Source organism: Dicentrarchus labrax, unplaced genomic scaffold, assembly GCF_905237075.1.
Source record: "Dicentrarchus labrax unplaced genomic scaffold, dlabrax2021, whole genome shotgun sequence".
Lineage (NCBI taxonomy): Eukaryota > Metazoa > Chordata > Actinopteri > Moronidae > Dicentrarchus > Dicentrarchus labrax.
In genome coordinates, this window is record NW_026136714.1 from 2,663,632 (window position 1) to 2,686,191 (window position 22,560).

General features: G+C 40.7%; 2 protein-coding genes across 2 annotated transcripts; one reads left to right on the forward strand and one right to left on the reverse strand.

Annotated features, from left to right (window-relative positions):
- Positions 1 to 7,443: 7,443 nt before the first annotated feature.
- Positions 7,444 to 12,249, forward strand: hpdb (4-hydroxyphenylpyruvate dioxygenase b). Its single transcript, XM_051421434.1, has 14 exons — positions 7,444 to 7,522; positions 7,641 to 7,667; positions 7,859 to 7,921; positions 8,206 to 8,310; positions 8,597 to 8,639; positions 9,237 to 9,319; positions 9,416 to 9,505; positions 9,608 to 9,711; positions 9,806 to 9,883; positions 10,431 to 10,593; positions 10,673 to 10,744; positions 10,827 to 10,949; positions 11,090 to 11,206; positions 11,335 to 12,249. Exons 1-14 carry the CDS (start codon positions 7,520 to 7,522, stop codon positions 11,443 to 11,445), a joined length of 1,182 nt encoding a protein of 393 aa, XP_051277394.1. The 5' UTR covers positions 7,444 to 7,519; the 3' UTR covers positions 11,446 to 12,249.
- Positions 11,609 to 22,560, reverse strand: LOC127375513 (histone-lysine N-methyltransferase SETD1B-A-like). Its single transcript, XM_051421439.1, is given in 19 exon segments — positions 11,609 to 12,497; positions 12,641 to 12,778; positions 13,002 to 13,121; positions 13,776 to 13,901; positions 13,980 to 14,146; positions 14,882 to 15,910; positions 16,639 to 17,067; positions 17,162 to 17,291; positions 17,462 to 17,581; positions 17,583 to 17,674; positions 17,774 to 17,852; positions 17,938 to 18,054; positions 18,183 to 18,893; positions 19,477 to 20,493; positions 20,598 to 20,710; positions 20,808 to 21,078; positions 21,824 to 21,928; positions 22,066 to 22,218; positions 22,427 to 22,560. Coding segments are annotated over 18 exon segments (5,076 nt in total). The 5' UTR covers positions 22,204 to 22,218; positions 22,427 to 22,560; the 3' UTR covers positions 11,609 to 12,323.

Below are 22,560 nucleotides of genomic sequence, written 5' to 3' on the forward strand. Positions count from 1 at the left end.
ACCTTGAGAACAACAGCCTGGAAAAACAGGGCATTTACATGAGATCAGTGTGTTTGTGATAATCTTGTTATCTTGTGGCACATTTCAAGAGGTGATTAGGAAATCAGGGCTTTCAAATGGATCTCCCCCAGCGCCGCCTCCCTGTCATTGTTATTCACTGTTGTTCAGGGTCATGTCCACTCCACCCGGTACAGCACTAACCAGATCTGATTGGGTGACTGAGAGGATTGTAGTCAGAGCAGTAGTAGAGTACACTGTAAAGACTGGGGTTAAACTTTTAACATATGTGGCACATATGTGGAATCTATCTATCTATCTATCTATCTATCTATCTATCTATCTATCTATCTATCTATCTATCTATCTATCTATCTATCTATCTATCTATCTATCTATCTATCTATCTATCTATCTATCTATCTATCTATCTGAATATTTGAAGGAAAAACCATGAACCCGGCTGCATAGTGCATAGCAATGAGCCCTGCTGCTGGTGGATATCGTTAGGCGAGAGATGCTGCTTCCGAGGACAGCGTGGCTTGGCCAGACCTGAATGTGCTGGACCCTCGTCCCCTCCGGATATGGTTGCTCAGGGCTCATCGTCCCTTAGACACAAAGATCCTCTTCACATCCTTCTCTATCCCGTCCATTGTGGAGGAGCCTGCCTCGAGGCACACTGCTCCCGTGGCTGCTTCAGGGCTAAATGCATCTCCTGTCACTGGCTGGTCCCAGTGCCAGTTCAGCTGCTGGAAGCACTCAGGTGCTCAGGTCTCCACAAGTAAATATGAGAGGTAAACGACAGGGTGCTGATCACCTTTCATGCACGAGTTACACCCAGTGGTGTAGTGGTGCCTGAAACTAATTTATGCCCCAATTTCTTCTGTCCACCAATGGATAAACAACCTGTGTTATAAACAGTGACATGTAAGACTACTCTTGCATGTTTACTTCATCCAAAAATGGGCCAGTAGTATTTACACATTAGCCACAGAGCATGTGCAGATTTACTGGCCAATACTGGCTCACAGGTGAGACAACGACATAATTGTGCATTTTAATTATTAAGTTTTCCTTACTTATATAAATACATAAATATATTCCTTATAGATACAGTAAACACAGACAGACTGAAAGCAGCTATCCGATGCCAGCGGATGCTAATTTGCAGCACCCGTTCATAGAGAGGCTTTTATGAAGAGGGGCTTTTACTGCATCCACTCATGAAAATTGGACAACTATGCCATGCCGTCGCCATCCTACGGGAACAAAATTAATGAATAAACGCAGCAGAGGGGATTTAGAAGTGACTGAAAAATAGCTAGGTATACCCTGTACTACACCACTGGTTACGCCTGTACCATAGAGGGTGTGACCTCTCATAACTCCTTGTATACTGTGTGTGTGTGAATGCTTTAATATGCTGTAGATATGTTTATTTTTGTGTACACAGGTCTCAGGGAGAATACCTGTTTTTAAATAAACTAAATTTAATAAAAGACATGGTAGGATTTCAGTTTTGAAATGTTGTTGATGTTTAATTTTGACCCTTTAACCCTTTTTGACTCTCATCAGAAGCTAGAAATTAAAAAAATAATTTCATATTTCTGCAGAAAACAAATGGACAGATATCAAAACATTTAAAAGTTTAGAGTCTCTGTATTAGTACTGTATTGTTTTGCTGTGTATATATATGTATAAATATATATATATTGTATTCATTGTCTGTTTTTTATTGATATGACCTCTTTATAATGTCTTTATTAAAGCCATTATTATTACTAGTAGTATATGTGGCAAGTTTTGTGTCGAATCAGCATCATGGTGACAAATAATAATAATGTTCAAATAATAATTTTTAAAAAAGTTATTTAAATGTATAATTTAAATCTTGAATCTGTCATTAGGAAGCCCCATCAAAGTAAAAAATGGAGTAAAATGATCTTGCACACTTTCCTATGCCTCACTTCATCTCTTCTTAACACGGTAGTTACACATCTTCTTTCCTGGGAGTAATCAGTGGTCCTCTGCTGTTCGGCCACTGGGGAACAGCAGCAGACTGCACAACGTATTAACAGGAGACAGTTACTTCACCTTCAGCTGCTTTCTAACTTCAAAATGGTGACCTCATGGGTCAGGTGCTCTACACTTTATAGTATTTCTTTCATATATTGTTTCTTATTTTTCTGTGTATGCTTCTTGACTTGTGTTCATCTTTATTTTTCTGGTTCTGTTTATATTATTATTATTATTATTATTATTATTATTATTATTATTATTATTATTTTTGCACCAGTATACCAAAGCAAATTCCTTGTATGTAAAAACCATCTTGGCAATAAACCTGTTTCTGATTTTGGTTTGATATGATACAGTTTGTTCAATTACAAGAACTTTTCCCATCATTATTCAGGGCCATACTGTTTATTCATATCTATACAGCAAAAACATAAATAAAATAAAAAATAGTTTATCCATAGTTCACATTGGTCCACTGCAGCTACAAGAGTCCTTCAGTTATAAAAATTGCTTCATCACTCTGCGCAGACAGTGACACAGAGGTTTTATTCATCTGGGTGGGACTCTTGTGAGTCCATATGAATGAACTGCTGCCATCTGTTGGTCAGACTGTACAATTACCTTTTTTAGTAATTCATGACCTTGCTCCCAGTTACATTTCAGATCTCCTTGTTCCTCATTCCATTTTGCTCCTCAAATCTAGGCCTGTTATCCATTCCCCACTCTAACTGCAAAACTAAAGGTGACTGTCCCTTTGCTGTTTTGAGTCCATGGACTGTTTTAAGCGGCTCCTCAAAACCCACCTCTATTGGCAAGCGTTTTTAGAGATGTCGTTTGTTTTCTCATCTCGTTTCTCTTTAATTTATCCTTCCCGTCTTGTTTTATCTTCCATATGTTTGTACTTATATGCTCCCTATGTATGTATGATTGGGTATGGTTATATAGGCTTAACTGACTTACTTACTTACTTATTTATATTTAAGCAACATCTTTCAGTCCCTTTGTGCTAGAATCCATACAGTTACCTACTACCTCTATCAGGTCAGGATGTCTCACAGTGCCTCCTATATAACCACGGCAACCTTGGTAACCATAGTTTTACAGCAGGCCTTTTTCACAGCAGGTACAGGTGTTACTAATAACATTAACGATCTGTTATGTTCAAGTGTCCCAGTGAGCCAATGCCAGAAAACAGACACAGAAGCAGCTAAATGGACTTCAGCCATCATTATTTTTTTATTTATACCTCGACTTTTACATATCACCATTACTACATCAATCGATATTGTATAATAGTACTACCCCCTAAGCATAACATGCTTCTGTAAAACCATCCACCTGTAAAACAGGAACTTTTAAAACCCAAATTAGTTCTGTACAGTAAATGCTTTGATTAACAGAGCCTGGATTTTATATTAAGGTATTGTCTTTGTTGAGGGGACTCCCAAATGAATTTATTTCAAGGGCTAAAAAATGGCACAAAAATGCACTGAGTGTATTGAAGTGAATAGGAAACCTCTTTTCAGATGAAAGATGCTTTATTATGTTCACCATTATAATTTTCAATTTCTCAAACTTACTACAAAAAGTGAGCAATATGGCTGAAAGTGAGGTAAATCAGAAACTGAGACAGTAGCAGTTACAGTAATGGTTAACAAGCAATAGCAGAGGCTCTCTTTATAAATGTGACCTGGATGCTTATGGCCCTGGTTTGTTATCTAAGAGTTCCCTGCTTTAGCTCTTGGCTGCACAGGTCTTTTGCGCTGATTCAGTGGGAGGCAAGCAGGGGGCAGCAGCGGTTTGTGGCTCTGGCCCGGCTTGTTGACTGCCAGGGAGAACACTGGATCTCTCCGCAGAAGTCGAGAGCTTTCACCCTTCGAGGAGCTCAGTGTCTCTGATTTGGCGCGTGGGCCAATGATGACGGGAGCACACGTCTTAGGGATGATGGTGGTCATGGTCCGAGTCAGGACTCTCCCTCTTCTGGACGCCAGCGAAGGAGGTGCTGAAGGCTTCTGTTTCTTGTCTGGGGCTTGATGCTCTTTGGTATGTGGCTGATGTAGACTGTGCATCTTACACTCCAAGTCTTTCAGAGCCCGGTCGGTGTAAGCCTGCATTTCTGCACGCACCTGAGAAATCTGCACTTCCAACTCATCCCTTAAGGCCTTTGTACTAGTCTCAAGCTTTTTTTCAAACATTACACACAACACCTCATCCCTTAGATCCATCTCATCTTTGCTGTCATCTGTCAACACCTCTGCTTGTTTCTTCCCCTCACTGCTGACATCCTCCCCCTCAGGTTCCCCGTTCATCTGAGCATTCTCCATTTCTCTGTCTCTGACTCTTTGCACTAGATCCAGTATGTTGGTCGTTGGGGCCTTCATGGCCACTTGTGATCTGATCCGGTTACGTACCTGCTGGAAAACAGACTGCACCCTTGCTTGTGTCTCCTTTTCTGCAGAGACGCTGTCCTCCGAACATTCCTCGTCCAGACCGGACATCTGCTCCTCTGCTGCAGCAGCGTCGTCCAGCTGCTCCTTCGGTTTACTGTTCACCAGTATTTGTGGATTTGTTTCAGATGATAATTCACTCATGTTTATTTCTTGTCTTGACAGCTGCAGTGCTCCCTTGAACTGAAGCTACTACAATTATGCGAGGAGTGCTGGCGTGGGAAGGACCTAATTGACTGGGGTGTTTGTCCTCAGAGGGGCTGAATACCAGGGGATTCAGGCCTACAGTCTGGTGTAATGCAGCATGATGTATGAGATAATATTTAAAAACACTGTAGTGAGACAGAAATGCAAGTTAAAATATCAGAAAAAATATCAAATGTATCAACATATTGCTTGTTGGAGTAGATGAGACCATTAAAAGTCTGGAAAGACTGCTTCTAACTGCTTCTTCTAAAGCAGAACTTCACTTTTAATGTAAGTGCAACTCTGTCCAACGACACTGTAACTACAACACCTCCCATATCACATTATTAAATCATCTGGCAGCTAGTCATGTGAAGCAGCTGATACTGTTTAATCTTGCACATTGTGTTTTTTTGTCTGCATGTGTGTAGTTGCATCCCATGACAACAGCGAACCTCCAGGTGACAACATGAAAAACAAAGATCTTCAGGGACGGCCGCAGTGGGAGCGCTGAGGGGCAGGACTGAAATTCTCATTAGTGAGCTGTTACTGGAATGTGGAGATGCAACACACAACCAAGACACCTGTCTGTTCATCAACATGTTTTCCTACTCCAGAATCTTTCACTTATTAGAGATATTTTATAAAATCACTGCAGCTAAAAAACAACTTCACAGGTTGGACATCATTATGTAGATTCTGTAATGAGGAAGAGGAAGACCAGTTGATTAATATTCAAAATTGGTTAAAGCCGCTTAACATTTATTTTGAGTTTATACCTATTAATATTATTTATTTATTGTTAAAACCAATATCATTTGGAAAAAGTAATCGCCATAAACCATTGCAAGTTAGAACAGCGTAATATCAACTGGGGAAAATGTGATCTAGTGAAGAGTGGGATTGTTCTATAGGGACAGTGTTAAATACTCTTAACATAAACATACTTATATTAATCATTGAATGGCTCCTATTAACCTGGTGGTTTGTTTGTTTTTATTTAATTAATTTAATTATTTTCTTTGTATGTACACATGCAAATTTGTCCAGATGTCTTTTTTCTTCTATTGTGTTTTTGTTTTTGTTCTTTGTTAATTGTAAGACTTAAATATATCATGAGCAGCAGTAACACTTTATAATACAGTACACAGAAATGTGAACAGTTACTGCAGAGTCAGTGAGACATAACTCATGAATTATTAATAAGCCATTAAAGAGGAGTGCCCGAATAACTCCAGGGCTTTATAGTAGATGATGTGAGTTACTTGAGAGCAGATTGTATTAATGAATCATTATGGAATTTTTTGTTCATAAATATCTGTGAATCATACTGAACACTTTCTTCATGAGTGGTTCCTGATGAATCAGCCACTGAGCAGCACAACACTAGTAACAACTCATCAATTATTTATTTTCTAAATCATTATTTCCTTTTCGTGTGCCGCCCCAACTAAAGTGCTACATCCAGTAGTTACTACGTAATCCCTCATTACTTACTTTACCACTACTTTCCCTATTTTCTGTCACTTCCAAATGTATTTTGAGATTATTTATTATTTCACTAAATCTGCAACTTAAACCTGCATATACCCTGCACAACACCACTGGCTTTTCTGATTGTTTGCTTGGACAATAAAGTTAAAGTTTAGTGCAGAGACAACTGGTGGATGGTCTGTCCTTGTAGAAATCTGTGAGTGTTTTAATCGGCAGGTTCTGTCATACCCGTTAAGACTCTTTGGATACTTTTAAGTGAAGAGGTTTAAATTGTCTGCTGTTGTTTTGGTTGGTGCTGCAACGGTGCCTTTAAGAGCAGTTTAATGTAATCAGTCTGCTATTTACACTGAGGCGTATTCCGTTTTTTAGATTCAGTATCGAGTTATGGTTTTATCATAGAAACTTAAATTACACACAAAACTATCCTTAACTAACTACAAGCTGTAGCCTTCATCACCCTCCCTCTTCTGACCTATCTATATTAATTTCTTGTTTATTTGTCATATCATCATAAAGTATATAGTATAATAAATTGATAGTTTGATTCTGTTCATTTTTCAGATACTACACTGTCCAGCATTGTGCACAAATTTAACCCTGTCAGCTGCACCAGCTGCAACATATTAATTCAACTTGTAACGTCCCCAAAAACAATCACTAATTAATGGATCGACTTGATATTAAATGTATCACCATATATTACACAATAACGTTGCACCCTTTTCCCTTTTCTTTAACTGGAATAATCACAAGAATTGGAAAACTATGTACAGGGGGATTGATGGGATGAGGGCATTTCAAACCACACGAGGGTTCACTCAGCTCAACACCAGTGAGCCAATAAGAGTCCTGCATGAGTGAGCCTCCTCTCGCCACTAAACACTAACATATGGACTTCTTCTTCTGGAAAAATGCAGCTGTAATTCTAAACCTGTGTGTACAAATAACATTTTTCTATATCCATTTGCAGAAAAAAGATTGGATTTATTTATTAAATCTGATTATGTATGATGCGTTATGAAGCCGAAAACTTTTTTAAAAATTAAATTAATTAAATTAATTAAAGTAAATTTAACCTAAGTCTCAGATATATTGTGAGCATCGTAGTCAGTAGCAAACATCTGACAGTGAATTAATAATGATTAGGTCTAATCAGACCTGCGGTATGTTGACTTGTTTTCCCAAGTAATCATTGTATAACAGCAAAAATGGACCAAGCATCAGTGCTCTCCCTCCTCCTCTTCCTCCTCCTCCTCCAATATCTCCTCCTCACCGGTGGGAGTGGATTTTTAGAAACTTCCTCCTCTGCTTTTAAATTCAAGTAAAGTTCATTGTGGATTTCATTCTGACAGTCAGGTCAGGTCACCGTGAGCAAGATGGTGAGTTATCGTTTTAATGTCTTCTTTTCTATTGTTACCTGTGACAAAGACCTGAAATATGTGTCCATGTACTTTTTCTTTGTAATATATTGACTTTATAATGTGCTTTTGATTATAGACAACATACACAGATAAAGGCGAAAAGGTAAGTAACATAATTATGTGCGTTATTGAAACCTCTGCACTAAAACCAGGCTTTAAATACCACTAATCCAGCATTTATTTGAGTTAATTTCAAGATTGTCTTTCTTTTTAGGCACACTTAAATATGTGTTTTCACTAATTAAAAATAAATGTTATTTAATTTATTGAATCGTTATTTATTTTTGTCTTCAGCACGAGCAGGGCAGGTTCCTCTGCTTTGATCACTTAACATTCTGGGTTGGAAATGCCAAACAAGTAAGTTCCACTTTTTTTGGACACATTATTTTTTTTTCTGACCAACTTCTCCTCGTACAGGGGTAGACTATACATTGAGCAAGGCTATTGGTTCTCCAGAGGGGTGGAGGTAACACAGTATGCAAAACCCCCGAACATATACTAATTTAAACCCAGCACAAACTGAGTCAAGCCTCACGAGTCACCAGGAGATGGCGATATCAGAACGTTTAAGGACAACCTGTTGCACTTCACTTTAACATGCAATATGACACTTCCTTATGACTTTCTATTGTCTACTACAGGCTGCATCGTATTACTGTAACAAGCTGGGATTTGAGCCTTTGGCTTACCAGGGTTTGGAGACAGGCACTCGAGAAGTGGTGTCCCATGCAGTCAGACAAGGAAAGGTAAAGAATCCTCAGTGCCTGGAAGTACAGCACACATCACACAATGAGAAAATCACCAATAACATCAGAAGATTTATTTTAGTGCAACAAAACTGACAAACACTGTTCTTTTAGAAAGTATACTTAATGGAAATTTGTGCCGTACTTTGTTCTTGTAATGCATAATTTTCTTGAGTAATGTGGATCATAACATTAGCTTTGAATAAATAACTACATTGGAATCAAAAAGTTACTTTGCACAAAGTAAACCAAATGTAATTATGTGTTTTCACTTTGTATTTCTCAGATCATTTATGTGTTCTCATCTGCCCTCAATCCTGGAAACAAAGGTACAACACTGATCAGGAAACGGGTTCGCCAAAAATATCAATATTGTAAAAAATAACATGACAGTAACTTCTAAGTTCTGAGAGTTCTCATAGATTCACAGTGAAAATCAGTTTCAAGATGTAAAAGATTTCCAGAAATATAAGACGCATTAGTTTTAAATTCTTCCATATATTTTTGGATTTTTGTAAAATGTAATGATTTTATCCCTCACTATTTAGTTTAACCTTTCTCTTATTCTGAAAATTACATAACTCTCATGAGGTAGATGGTATCTCGCACATTTTCATACCTTAGTTGTCCTGCTGGCAGAACACTGATCTCAGTAGTTATACCCTTATTATCAATAAAAACAACTGAGACAAATTAAGGAAAACATTCCCTGATATATCCTGATGTGGTTTTGCAAAAATTAACTCCAGACTTTGGTATATCACAGACATACTAAACGCTGTTAAGCAGTTATTCCTATAGATTTGGCAAAAGTCAATTAGTATAAGGTGCAAAAATACATTTTAGATGCTTCAAAAATTAGACATGACACAAAACATATATAATATTACTGTGAGGCTAAAGGATATGTTCTCATCTTTTCTCAGAGATGGGAGATCATTTAGTCAAGCATGGGGATGGAGTGAAGGATATTGCATTCACTGTGGAGGACTGTGACTTCCTTGTGCAGGTAAATACTCCTAGCTATAATTTACTAACTTCTGCTAACCCACTATACCCACCTGTAGCTACCATAATGCACTTACCATATTTCCTCCTCTCACAGAAAGCCAGAGAGCGAGGTGCAATTATTGTAAAGGAGCCCCAAACCCTGGAAGACAAGCACGGCAAAGTCAGACTGGCTGTGCTTCAAACGGTAAGAGAAGTCACAAAGGTTGAATAAGGTTGAACATTTTAGTCACTATTTAAATTTAGTACATTATGGAATAAGTTCAAATACCATTATTACTTGCTGCAGTATGGTGACACCACACACACGTTTGTGGAGAGGTCAGGGTACAATGGGTTGTTCCTGCCAGGCTTCCACCCTCCTCTGTTCAAGGACCCTTTATTATCCAAACTGTGAGTGCCCATAAGTTATCATAATGTTTATGAGATGATAAAGACAGAATGACAGCTCATCTTTATGTGTTTTTGCTTCCATTCGTCCATGCAGACCAAGTGGAAAACTGAACTTCATTGATCACGTTGTGGGGAACCAGCCGGATGATGAGATGGTTCCAGTGGTGGACTGGTAATGGACTATTTCTTGTAGAGAGTTTAGAAGCATGCAGTGCAGCACGTGATAACCTGTTGCTCATCCCCCTGTGTTATGATGTGATCTAACAGACAGAGGAGTGGATCAGAATCAAAGGGTGTCTGATTCTTGCACAATTCTGCTTTTTTGGCATGAGTCAGGGATCAGCATGACTTTGCATTTTCTTAAGTGAGTCTCTGGTGGTTCTCTACATCTGGAACTTGTTTTTACCCCATCATATGAGCATGAAAAGGCGGGGAAAGGCAGTTCTCTGAATGAGCGAGCTCATTGGTTGATCCTGGAAAGAGGGGTGTTAGACAGGCTGGAAGTTTTTAGATGTGAAGAACCTCACGGAGCCGGCTCATAACTCAAAAAGTCACTCATTCATGTTCAGCAGACCACAATAAAGGCATCAGTTTTGGGCATTTAAACACAAACACTAAGCATTTAAAATGATTCAACATTGGATATGTTAGACGTGTTTAACCCACCGTATGATGTTTGAACCACTGTGGCTCTTGATCTCTGGTTCATGATCTAACAGGTATCAAAGAAACCTCCTCTTTCACCGCTTCTGGTCTGTGGACGACAAGCAGCTTCAGACAGAGTTCAGTGCCCTGCGCTCCATCGTTGTGGCAAACCACGAGGAAACCGTGAAGATGCCCATCAACGAGCCTGCCATGGGGAAGAGAAAGTCTCAGATCCAGGCACGTTCTTTGCACTTTAACAAACATGTGGTCTGGAAAAAGATAATGGTTAAATGACATGGTACATTTTCACTTACAGGAGTATGTGGAGTACTATGGAGGTCCAGGAGTGCAGCATATAGCCATGAACACATCAGATATCATCACTGCAGTAAGTCTACCAGACACCTTGGCTTTGTTGATGTGGATGAATCCCAAAAAGCAGCAACAATAATGATCTGATGGATTTGCAGATTCGTAACCTAAAGGAACGTGGAATGGAGTTTATGTCTGTGCCAGACACCTACTACAGTCAGCTGAGGGAGAACCTGAAACACTCAAAGGTCAAAGTCTCAGAGGACCTGGATGTTCTGCAGGTCAGAACTAAGACCACAGAAGAACATTGTCTTTTTTATAATCAGCGTATATCAGCACACACTGAGTCCACTATTCAGTTTCACCCTAAAAGAGAAATTATGACAGACAAATGTTATCTTGTGATCTCACTCATATCCAGGAGCTGAAGATCTTGGTGGACTACGATGACAACGGCTATTTACTCCAGATCTTCACCAAGCCAGTTCAGGATCGCCCTACCGTGTTCTTGGAGGTCATTCAGAGACATAACCACCAGGTGAGGGCGCAAGTGACAACCTTTACAACAGGAAATAACAGCATATTATTCTACGTCTCAATGCAATGTCTGCTGAAGGAATAGGATTCAGTTTGCAGCCAAACCTTAAATGCATGATTTATCCACAGGGCTTTGGTGCAGGAAACTTCAAGTCTCTTTTTGAAGCCATCGAACAGGACCAGCACGCCAGAGGAAATCTGACTATCCTGACACCAAACGGAGTTTCGAAGAACATGTGATCCCAGGGTTGTAATTGCTTTACATTCCTGGAAAGTCTCAATTTACCATGAAAAGACACTGTCTGTTGAGGGTGCTGTTCACTTTTAAAGAGCATTACACTCATATTGTGCTACGTCAACGCTCTCATTTTCTGAACTACAAAATAAGAATTCACAAAGCATGTTTATTAAAGCTGTTATCCTTTAATTTTTTTTGTGACTTGCATGTTTTACTACAATGTAACATTTATTTTATAAGTATGTGTAGCAAAGTATTTTATAATAATCTTTCCTGATGTTCGTGAAAGATCAGTGTATGAGTCAGTTATAAAGAAGAATGCATCCCAACTTAACAATCATAATGCAACTTTTGTTTTGTTTTTTACACTTTTTACAAAATGTCAACAATTAACTATTGATACAAGCTTGACTCAAGCAAAACACCATTTGAGCTCTCATGAATGAAAACATTTAACTATACATTTTTGTTATCATTTTAACAATGAGGGCAGAAATTTCATTGTAACAGACGGCGTTTGCGTGATGTTTGAAGAGTCTGTTTTTACCTCCACGTGGGAAAAGACAACAATTGCAATATTTGAAAAGTGCCATTTTTTCATAAACTGTAGTGTAGAACCAAATGTAGTGGGGTTTTTTATGTTCCCTTTATAATGTTTAACCAGAAAATGTGCTTGGTCCATTTGATTAAATCATTCACTGAGCAGCACCACCACCCCTCTGCAGTGCTTTTATGAGCTCATGTGTGGCCAGACAGTTACTGACTGTATGTTTTTAATGAGTATTAAAATGGCTTTTTTTGACACATCTTCAGGGTCTGTGTTTATATTGTACCTCAGGCAACTTTGGCTCTTAACATAATCAGGACACTTCATTAGAGATTAGTTCAAGGAGCCACGGCAGCCATCTGCTCCACACAAACAAGGAATCTTTGTTTCCTCGATGGGAAACTTGTAGTCGTACGTGATCTCTTCATTGATGCTTATCGGCTGCCTGGAGTATATCACTATCTTCTTCTGAGACTCCACAGTGATGATCTTTGCATAGCAGTTAGGCTGCAAAACAAACAAATCCATGAGTGTAAACTTTGTAATGAGAATGAAAAGTTACTTTGCTTTAAGGGTTCGATTAAACAAATGACTGATCTTATTCAGAATCAGTTTAATCTCCAACCAGAGCACCACCAGCTCTTACTCACATTGCAGCTGTGGTTGATAAACCTGGCTAAGTTCCCACACTTCGTAGCATCGATGATGGTGTCCTGATCAACTCGGAACAAGTAGCTACTTCCAATGCCCTCCTCCTCGTATTTCTGCTCCCTCATGTCAGCAATGACCTAAGGAGAGAGAAAACAGAGATAAACAACATATCACTATCACCCTACTCACACTCCTGGAAAGCACCCAGAACAACCAGAGGGGTCCCAGTAGGCCACTGGGCCAATTCACGAGAGACAATCAGGGGAAAAGCAGCTTGCTTAAAAGCCTGTCAGTGACATTTGTTATGAATGGTGGGTGCCTTATAAATTTATTTCCAGGCCATGTCATTATTTGTCTTACCTGTCTGATGATTTGGCCCACATACTCAATCACCATCTCATCTGCTGCTATAGGCTCCATTGCAAACAGGCCCCACTCGTGGATGTGACTCCGGCTGAAACGAATCCTCTTCTTTCGGAACTGATATGAGAAGATATGAGAAGTTTAATCGCAAAATGAAACATATTTGTTAACATAGTGGCCTTTTGTTCACACAAGATCCAACTGCTGCAAATACTGAATCAAAATACTGTGTTTGGGTAAATAATTCTGACCACAGCAACGTCTGTGCATCTGGACAGACAAACTAGTTTGTTAAATGTCTTAAAACAAAAACACTACACCAGTTATCTCCAAACCTCTGCAAATAAAGCCTTTTGTACCTTGCCTGTTTGACTCTGCCTGCCAAACCCTTCCCTGACCCTCAGATTGATGACCCTCTCTCCCTCACCCCTTTTGACCCAGGCCTGCTTCTGACCTAAATGTGGACTTTTGTGCTTTTGGGTTTGAGTTTGTCCTGTTCTGTGCATTTACAAATTTACCTCAATCAGTGGTATTCATTTGACCTTGCTAACACAGTTATTCTTTGTCCATATAAGCATATGGGACCTGGACTTACACACTGACAAAAGATTGTATTGATCCACTGGTTTTTGTTCTACTCAGATAAACAGAATATGTGCTTCAGGAATGCTACAGGCTAACAGATTCATGTGAAATTGTTTGCACTTCTTTCACACTGAGGGCAGGGTTTTTCAAGTTAAGCGTACTTATCTTTACTAACACCTTCTTTACCTTCAGCTGGTTGAACTTGACCAGGTCACTATCACAGCTGAAAGAGGACAACAGGCGACGCTGTTCAGACCTGAAGTCAGATCCGGCACGCAGTGAGGTCGGTTGCTGGACTGGGATGCACGTTCCCTGCTGAAATATATGCTGACATTAAGCATTGAATGGAATCAACTGTGAACTGAGATCACGTGTTCCCATCTTTAATACCTGAGTACTTGTAGATGGAAGCTCAGTGGTCAGCTTTGTGTTGTTGAGGTATTTTAGTTTATCTTTCCTGCTGATTTTGTAGAAACCTTCACTGCGAGCACAGCCGGTCCTGTGATGCGGCTGCCAGGAATTGTGTTCATCACTCTGCTCTGTGAGGACTTTAGTCAGTGAGCAGCAGTTAAGGAGTCAGGAACAGAATATAAGGTACAGGACTGTGTATAAATCTTTAAAAGGTATTTATCTGAATTCATTATTTATGTGTAAATTCATCTTTCAATTGCATAGATACACAACACTATTCAAAGATTTTCCTGTTTGTGACAACTGTACGCAAGTGAATACTTTTATAACTCACCTGTTTAAATTATATTAAGGCTTAAATTGATGCATAATTAATGGCATGGTCGCTTTGTATGTTTTCAGTAACCAGGCTTTATTCAGCCGGCCTCAGATCCATTCACGCTCCACGTCTTTGCCCATTTCTGGATTAGCCCGGGAGCCTGCAGACTCAGGACTGCCAAGATGGTGATGGCCAGAGCCAACCACACAATGGTTGATCACATAGACTACAACCATTTTTCATTATACAGTCTATGGCTAAGATTTAGGGGGCCCTATTTGCATAATATGACAGAAAAGTAGTATAATATTCATAGGTATGTTTTCATGTATAATTAACTGATGTGCTTTCGTTACCTTAATATGAGACGTTTTTATCTACAGAGGGTCCTACCGCTCCATATTTCTACAATAGCCCAGAACAGACAAACCAAACACTGACTCTATATAGGGCCTTTTAAACTTTTGAGTTTTGTGGCCACCATAGTTTCTCCTACCTACTTGGTTGAGGTGAGAGGTTTCAGTTGGTTAATTTTGACATAAAACTCTGTTAAAAAGGATATGAGGGTGATGTGTCCACAGGGTGTCACTGATCCACCCAAAGTCATTATCCTGCTCTTTCAGCCTGTCATATGCGTACTGCAGCAGCCTTGCATCTTCTTCATCCAGGCCCTCCTTCCAGATCCTATGAAGTATCCTCCTCTCCTCACAGCGTGAACGCCACCTGTGAGGATGACTGTGAGAGGAGACAGAACCAGTGATTCTTTTAAGTGATCTCTGCCGATGATGGATTCTCCATCTCCTCTTTCGCCTCCTCCACTGTCTTCTCCTCAATGAGGATTTCTCTGTCTCTCTCCTGTTCTCCTCATCCAGAAGCCCAGGCATATTCTCCAGTCCCTGCAGGGGCTTCATTCTCACCCCTGAACTGATCCACATGCCCCTCCCATCAGCAGAGTCGGATGAAGTCTCGGAGAGGCTGCATGGAGAGGAGACAGGAGAACCTCTGAGAGAATCACACAAGAGGGGCCGTGAGGTCGTCACCGTTTGCGTGTTCCTCCTGTGGACTATGGCTCTTCGGGGGAGGATGATGTCTCTTCCAGGAGTCTTTGGGGCGGTGACATATGGATTAATACACAGGCATGGGACAGGAGGCGGGTTGCTAAGAGTCTGGCCCATCATTATGCAACCCTCTGACTCTCTGCCAGGTGTTGCTGGAACTCTCACAGAGCTGTACTGAGTCCATCCACTTCTATCCTCTCTCCCAGGAGTTTTGGGCATATCCTGGTATGATGGGTATGAGACCGGGGGACCAGAGGGAGCTAGAACGAGCTCAGTGCTTGTTGGAGAGAGGAAGAGGACCTCTTCGGCAGAGTCCTCGCTTTCCAGTTCTGCAACTATCCCCTTGCCTGGTGTTTGTGGTCGTTCCACCTCCTCCACAGCTGGGGAAGTTGGTTTGCTTCTGAGCGGTAGTTCAGGATCGCTGTCCACCAAGCAGCCAGTGGGAGTGAGAGGCCTCAGGGTTTCAATGTTCTCTGGAGACTCCACCCTCCATTCTGGGCTCTCCATCTGTATGTCAAGGTGTGGCGCAACTGCTGCACACATAAGTAACAAGACAGTATTATAAAATCATATTTCACCATTCTATTAATACTTTTATTCCATTGTTCACACAAATCATATCCTTCTTAGACATGTTAGCATGGCTCTAGGGATGGTAATATCTGGGCTGGTCCAATTTTCCATTAGTGATTGCCATTAAATTATTTACAGAAATTAATTTTCCTTCAGAGGATGAATTTAGAGTAAAATATCTGAACACTATTCAATGGATGGTCATGAAATTTGCAACAGATATTCAAGATCCCTGACCTTTCCTCTCACACCACTGGTGGGTCACTGTTTTGTCGCAGAGTATGAATTGTACCAACTCTGATAGCTTTTCATCTAGTGCCAACATCCTCTTGTCCAATACTTAAAACATACCTGCAAAACTGATTTTGTTTCAGCCTCAGCCTCAGCTATACTTTGTGTTGTTGTGCTAATGCTGAACATGCAAAACTAAGATGATGAACATAATAACCATTGACACACTAGCATTATATTTGTAAGCATGTTAGCATACTGATTTTAGAATTTAGCTCAAAACAACATTGTGCTATGTATAGCCCCACAGAGCTGCTAGCATGGCTGTGGACTCACTTCATTATACCTATATCAAACAATATCTGTAAATGCTTTTATTGTTGATTTTATTCCTATTTCTATCTGAAATCAATCATCATTTGAACTGCTATACAGCATATAGTAGTCGACAAATAACCTGGAAGTCCTATAGGTGACAGGAGCTGCAGATGGTCCTGGAGATCGCTGGTCTGGAGCTCCATCAGGGGATCCAAGTCACAGGAGTCTTGTTGACTGGATGTGTACTGGTTCTCCTCGGTTTCCTCCCTATGAAATGGAGCTGACCAGTCCTGCAGATCCAGCTCCAGCTGAGCACCAGGGGTAAGTGGGGCCGAGGGGGTGACGGGGGACTCGAGCTCCATCGATTCTTCATCTGACGATATGACTATACACTCGCCACTCCCGTTGTCCTCACCGTCCTCCTCGCCATCCTCCTCCATGTCCTCATCTTCAGGACTGAGGTCAGAGTAGGACGATTCCACAAAGCTCTCTGAGGAGAACGAGTCAGAGGAGTCGAAGTCTGACGAATACTCACTTTCCTCTGAGGAGCTGCTCTCTGAAAAACTCTCTATAATTGAAGAATAAAACAAACATATTTTACTTATAGGCATGTAATTATTCATTAGTGTTCAGTGTTGCAGCTGTGTGATGTTTTAACGTACCGCTATCTAAGCTCTGTGCTCCATCACTACTTTGGATGATGACAGCCTCTTCATCCTCTGTGTGTTTTTGTGCCAACTCCTTTACTTCCTCCACGTGGTCATCACCATCATCATGGTCAACTCTGGCACACTGATAAGGGCACCAGTTACATCATGCAGTATTAAGAATTTAATATTTTCAACATTTAGTTTGTCAAACTGGTATTAAAACTGTGTTTTTTATATTTTATATATATATATGTATATATAGTTTTCTATTAAAAACTGAAAAAAAAGTAGTTGCACAGTAGTTGTACTTACCAGGATTTGAGGCTCTTCGTCAACTGGTACAAAAACCTCCACTTTGTCTGATATTGTTTCTTCATCTTTAAGCTTATTATCTTCTTCTTTTCCGTCTTTCATCATCATCATCATCATCATCATCATCATCACTCTCAAGTTCATGTGGTCTTGCATGTCTGCGTTTGGCTCTCTCAGATGCAGGTCTAAATGTGTCATCACCCTGTTTCACATCTAAAACCACATGAAAAGAACACAGTTGATCACGCTACAGTCTAGCCAGTTGAGTTTATATATAGGAAATTAAGGTTAATTGCATTAAGAAGCACTGACCGGCACTTTCATGAGCAGAGCACGACACATTTTCTATCTCTTCTGATGTAGCAGGATCATCGGCTCTTTTTCTTTTAACCTGCATAACAATATGTTACATTAAATTAATCAGTCAGGGGTCAAATGCTGTTGTGTTTCATATAACAGTAAGCAGAATAGTTTACCTTAAAGGACGGCAGTGGAGGTTTTTTGCCCTGAGCACCAATGTGACCGAGGGGATTTATTAGTTTGATCCTCTCTTCCACATTTGCCGATCCACTCTTCAGAGGAGGAACTTGTATCTTGTGAAGAAAACAACAATAATAATAAACCTACCGCCTCAAAAAGTGCCATTAAAAGTGGCAAAGGACACATTTGTGTGATTTCATTTAACCTTTTTATGAAATGATAAAGGATGTAAAGAACTTACCTTTGTTTTCTTCTCTTGACAGTCCCACCAGTCCTCAAAAGCCTTGAAAGCGATCCCTTCAATCATTCTACGTGTAATGTCCTTCTTAACGATTGACTTCAGTTCATCCACGATGACTTCTAAAACCTTTTCAATCGTGATTTTGTGAGGGTTTTCCTTCACAGGCTGGTAGTCTGGTGGTGGCACAAAGGGGTTAAATGTAGGAAAAGGTGGAGCGGGCCAGGGGGGTCGAAGGAGCGGTAACGGTGCACTTGGAGGATTCCCTTTAACCAAAGGACCTGCAGGTGGCATGGGTAAGGGATACGTGTGTGTAGGAGGTGGAACCATCAAAGGTGGAGGGGGTCCAAGAAAAGGTGGTGGGGGAGGAACCGAACAAGGAGGTGGAAGAGGGGGAGGAGGAATAGAGATGGCAGAGTGATGGCCCGGAGGTGGGATCCAGCCTGGAGGTGGGATGGGGATGGTACCGTTTGGTAGGCGAGGTGGGACAGGTGGAATAGATGGGTGAAAGGGAGGAATAGGGAAAGGGAAACGGGTGACTGATGGATGGGGGCATCCAAGTCTGATGGCAGGAGGAGCTGTGGAGGTAAGGAGTTGAGTAGTGCTACTCAGAGAAGAAAAGGACGGAGGCTGAGGAAGAGTAGAGATCTCTTTTGCGGGTGTCAAAGCTCTGTTATTTGAGAGATCATTATCCTCATTTTCTTCATGATGCTCCTGAGTAAGACAGAAAAAATGTGAATTACTGATTTGCAGCATAACACAAAATAACTTCTTTAATGGACATCAGGATGCATGCAGAGATTGGGATGGGAATCGAGAACTGGTTCCAGTTGACAAACGGTTCCAAATTGTCCGATCTGTTGGGATCGTATGCCACTGAGTTTATCAATTCCTGTTAGTGATACCAGCGTGTCGTGCATCACAAAACAATGTTGTCAAACTGCTGGAGACTTAAGAAGGAGTCATATACCAAAGCGTGGCTTCATCTCACCAAGAAAGACAACAGTGCTGGTTGTAATGTCTCTATAATGATCATTTCAACTAAGGGTGGAAACACCATTAGCAGAAACCTCTTTCTACGCAGAATGGGCCATGTGTTTGACACTCTAGCATGAGGGCCACTGCTTCCCAACCAAGCAGCACGTCTGTTACAGAGGGGAAATATCCTCTGTTATAATAACATTAGTGCCACGCAGGCAGGCGTAGCAGGTTCTTACACACAAAAAATTGCTCAGGGATGAATAAGGGAAGTTAATTAATAACGGCATTGGTATCAATAAAGATCTAGAGGCATTACCTTTGATAATGACTGGAACCTTTCGGCGTCTTTTTCTTCATTTATGTTAGTCCTCCTTTCAAAATATGTGAAATCAGACGGAGCGGGAGATTGGGAGTTTCTCGTCAGAAACGAAACAGCTTGAGTAGTCTCATCCTCCTCATTTTCAACAGGCCATGTCGGACACACGTCCACCGGATCGTTATAGGAGTGCTGGTGGCTCGGAGTGTAGACAAGGGAGTCATCTGAGAGAGGGGAGGTATTAGCTGAGCAAGGGGAAGTCGGGCTGTCCTGTGAATGCACATCCAAAGTCGTTCTATCAAAGAACGAGGGATCAGCACTCTGGCTGTTTATCAGCAGGCTTTCAATGCGGGAGTCCAAACTCTCCACCTCTGGCTGGGGGCTGCTGGCGGAACAGTTAACAGCAGATGGAGATAAGCTTGCATGGTCGTCAGGTGGGGAAGATGCTGCGTCCTGCCGGTCAGCTGTGAAATTAATGCTCAGGATGCTGAATGAGTTCCGATGTAAAGCCTTGGAAGTAGCAGGGACCACCTCCCTCGACTCCTGACAGGGGGAGGCAAGGTTAAGAGCAGGTTCGGTATTATTGGGAGTAGAAGATTGTGCATTGTGACCCCACACGGCAAGCTGCTGGCTGCCTGTTTGGGTAGAGAGAGGGTGGGGTGGCTGTGGCTGGCAATGCTTCAAAATCAAGCTGACATCTGAGACTTCGCCAGATCCCCTGTGATACCTCGCGGGTTTACGATGGCAGAGCTCTCGTCTTAAATGTTTGTGAAGACTATAAGTGGAGGGCTCCCCCTGGAGGACCGGAGTTGCCTGAAGACTGGAGTAGCAGGAGTCCTGGGAGAGAGGAGTCGCGGAAAAGCAAGGAGTGCGAGGGGTTCCCTGAGAACGTGGTGTAAGCCCAAAGCTGCAAGGTGTATCCTGCCAAATACTGGAGTAGGCTGTGTCCAGAGAGAGAGGTGTGGCGATGCTGGTGGGGCTGGAGAGACTCCCCTGTTGCTGTGTGGTGGCACTGCCCTAAAAGAGACGGATCGTACAGAGAAAACAAGTGAGAAATAAAGACATAGCAAGTTTATAAATGTTGAATTACTTAAATGTTCAAGCAGCTTTTAAATCTTTACCAGCAAACTGTCGATTAAGCTCTGAAGAGCTTGCTCATTGCTGCCAAGTGGCAACGTCCAAGGAGTATAAAGGCCATGTAAGAGGAGCTGGAGATATCGCGCCCTGTTTTCACCTGAGGAACGAAGCACGTTACAATTAACAAATTCAACAAGATCAACATTTATACTTTCAAAATAAATAATGCAAGGTATTCTTTACATCAGTGTTACCTTTGGGATCAATTTCCACATGAATAATATTTCCCATCACTGAGGTCTGATGGAGGTTTTGAACCGCGTCCTTTGCGGCCCTCACCGTGTCGAAGACAACCTTTGCGAGCCCCAAATGCTTCTTGTTTTTAGGATTGTAAAATATTTCCACTTCTTCCACGTTCCCATATTTTCTGCACATATTAGTCAAGAACGTCTCCCTTACATTGTCATTCAACTGGGAGAAAGTCACTTCTTTGGGAGGAACAGGGCCGACGTACCACTCATCAACCTGAAAGCACATGGGTAAACAACAACAACTGTTATTATGTATTTAAAAAATGTATTATTATTATTACTAGCATTATTAGTATTGTTATTAGGATTATAAATAACACTGGTGGAATGTAATTAAGTATATTTACTCAGATGCTATAATTAAGTACAATTTTGGGTTACTTGCACTTAATTTGAGTGCTCTTATTTCATGCTTCTTTCTACTTAGTGGGAAATATTGTACTTTAACGCCACTACATTCATTTGAAAACTGTAATTACTACTTGTATTATCTATTAAGATTTTGCACAAAAAAACATATGAAGAGCCAATAAAACATAATGCATTGTTATAATAAATACCCAAAAGTATATAAAATTAACTGATTGATTAGTCGAAAGATATATTAAAATTAAATTAAAATTATATTTCGGCTTTCCTTTTTCTTTTTTTGTGTATTATCTTGTCTTTAATTGCAGTAAAGTAAATAATTTTGAGGTTTGACTATCAGTCGGAGAAAATATGCAATCTGAAGGCTTCATTTCTCCTAAGTTATTAAACTAAACAACTATTGATTAATCAAGTAAAGGTGAATACAAAATTGTACTTAGATGCTGCCCTATATAAAATGATTATGCATGATTAATACATGATTAATAGTAATAATGACGTACATAAGGCACTTGTTTTTACAGTGTGGTATTGGTACTTTTACTTCAGTAAAGCCTCTGGGTGCTTCCTCCACCACTGATAAAGATTACCTTAAATTTAGCAACCAAAAGGTCAGTCTTGTTGCATTTGCTCCACAGGCGGCAGATGCGCGGATCTCTGACTGTATCCACAGGAAACAGACCTAAGTCCTCCACCTGTGCAGGTAAACAACACCCATCATTGTCATGGAAAATATACACGAGTGTTTGGTGCTATAATATGGCGGGGAAGTGTGCTGACAGGCAGTTGTGCATAAAGGACAGCCAATAAACAGATGTTTAAAAATACTCACGGGTATGTTGAAGCATTGTCCATCATAACGGTACACTTTGTACAGTCCTTTTGTCAATGCGGGGTCAATAATCAACTTGCAACTTCTCCAGTGCTGAGGCGGTGTCTCTCTCTCAGTAGCTTGTTTTTCGCTTTCCATTACATTCGTCAAAACCTGGAGGTAAAACCAAATAAACATCGTTTAACCACGATTTAAAAAAAAAACAGAGCACTTAGCGATCTTCCATTGGAGGTTAACACGCCCCGACAGGTGATGAAGAGCATCACCTGTTGCCTCTTCTACAAAGATAACAGGTTGTCTGATGAAACATTATCCAGATAGTTCACTTTAAATCCAACCAAAACGTGTTCTCCTCCCTTACCTGTACCAAAGTTTGATCCTTTGATGGAGCAACATTGTGGAAAAGCGCTTGTTATTTTCGGTGTTTTCACAGTTCGTCGCACACAGGTTGGAGAATGGATCCATCCGCCGGCACAGACAGAGAGAGAGAGAGAG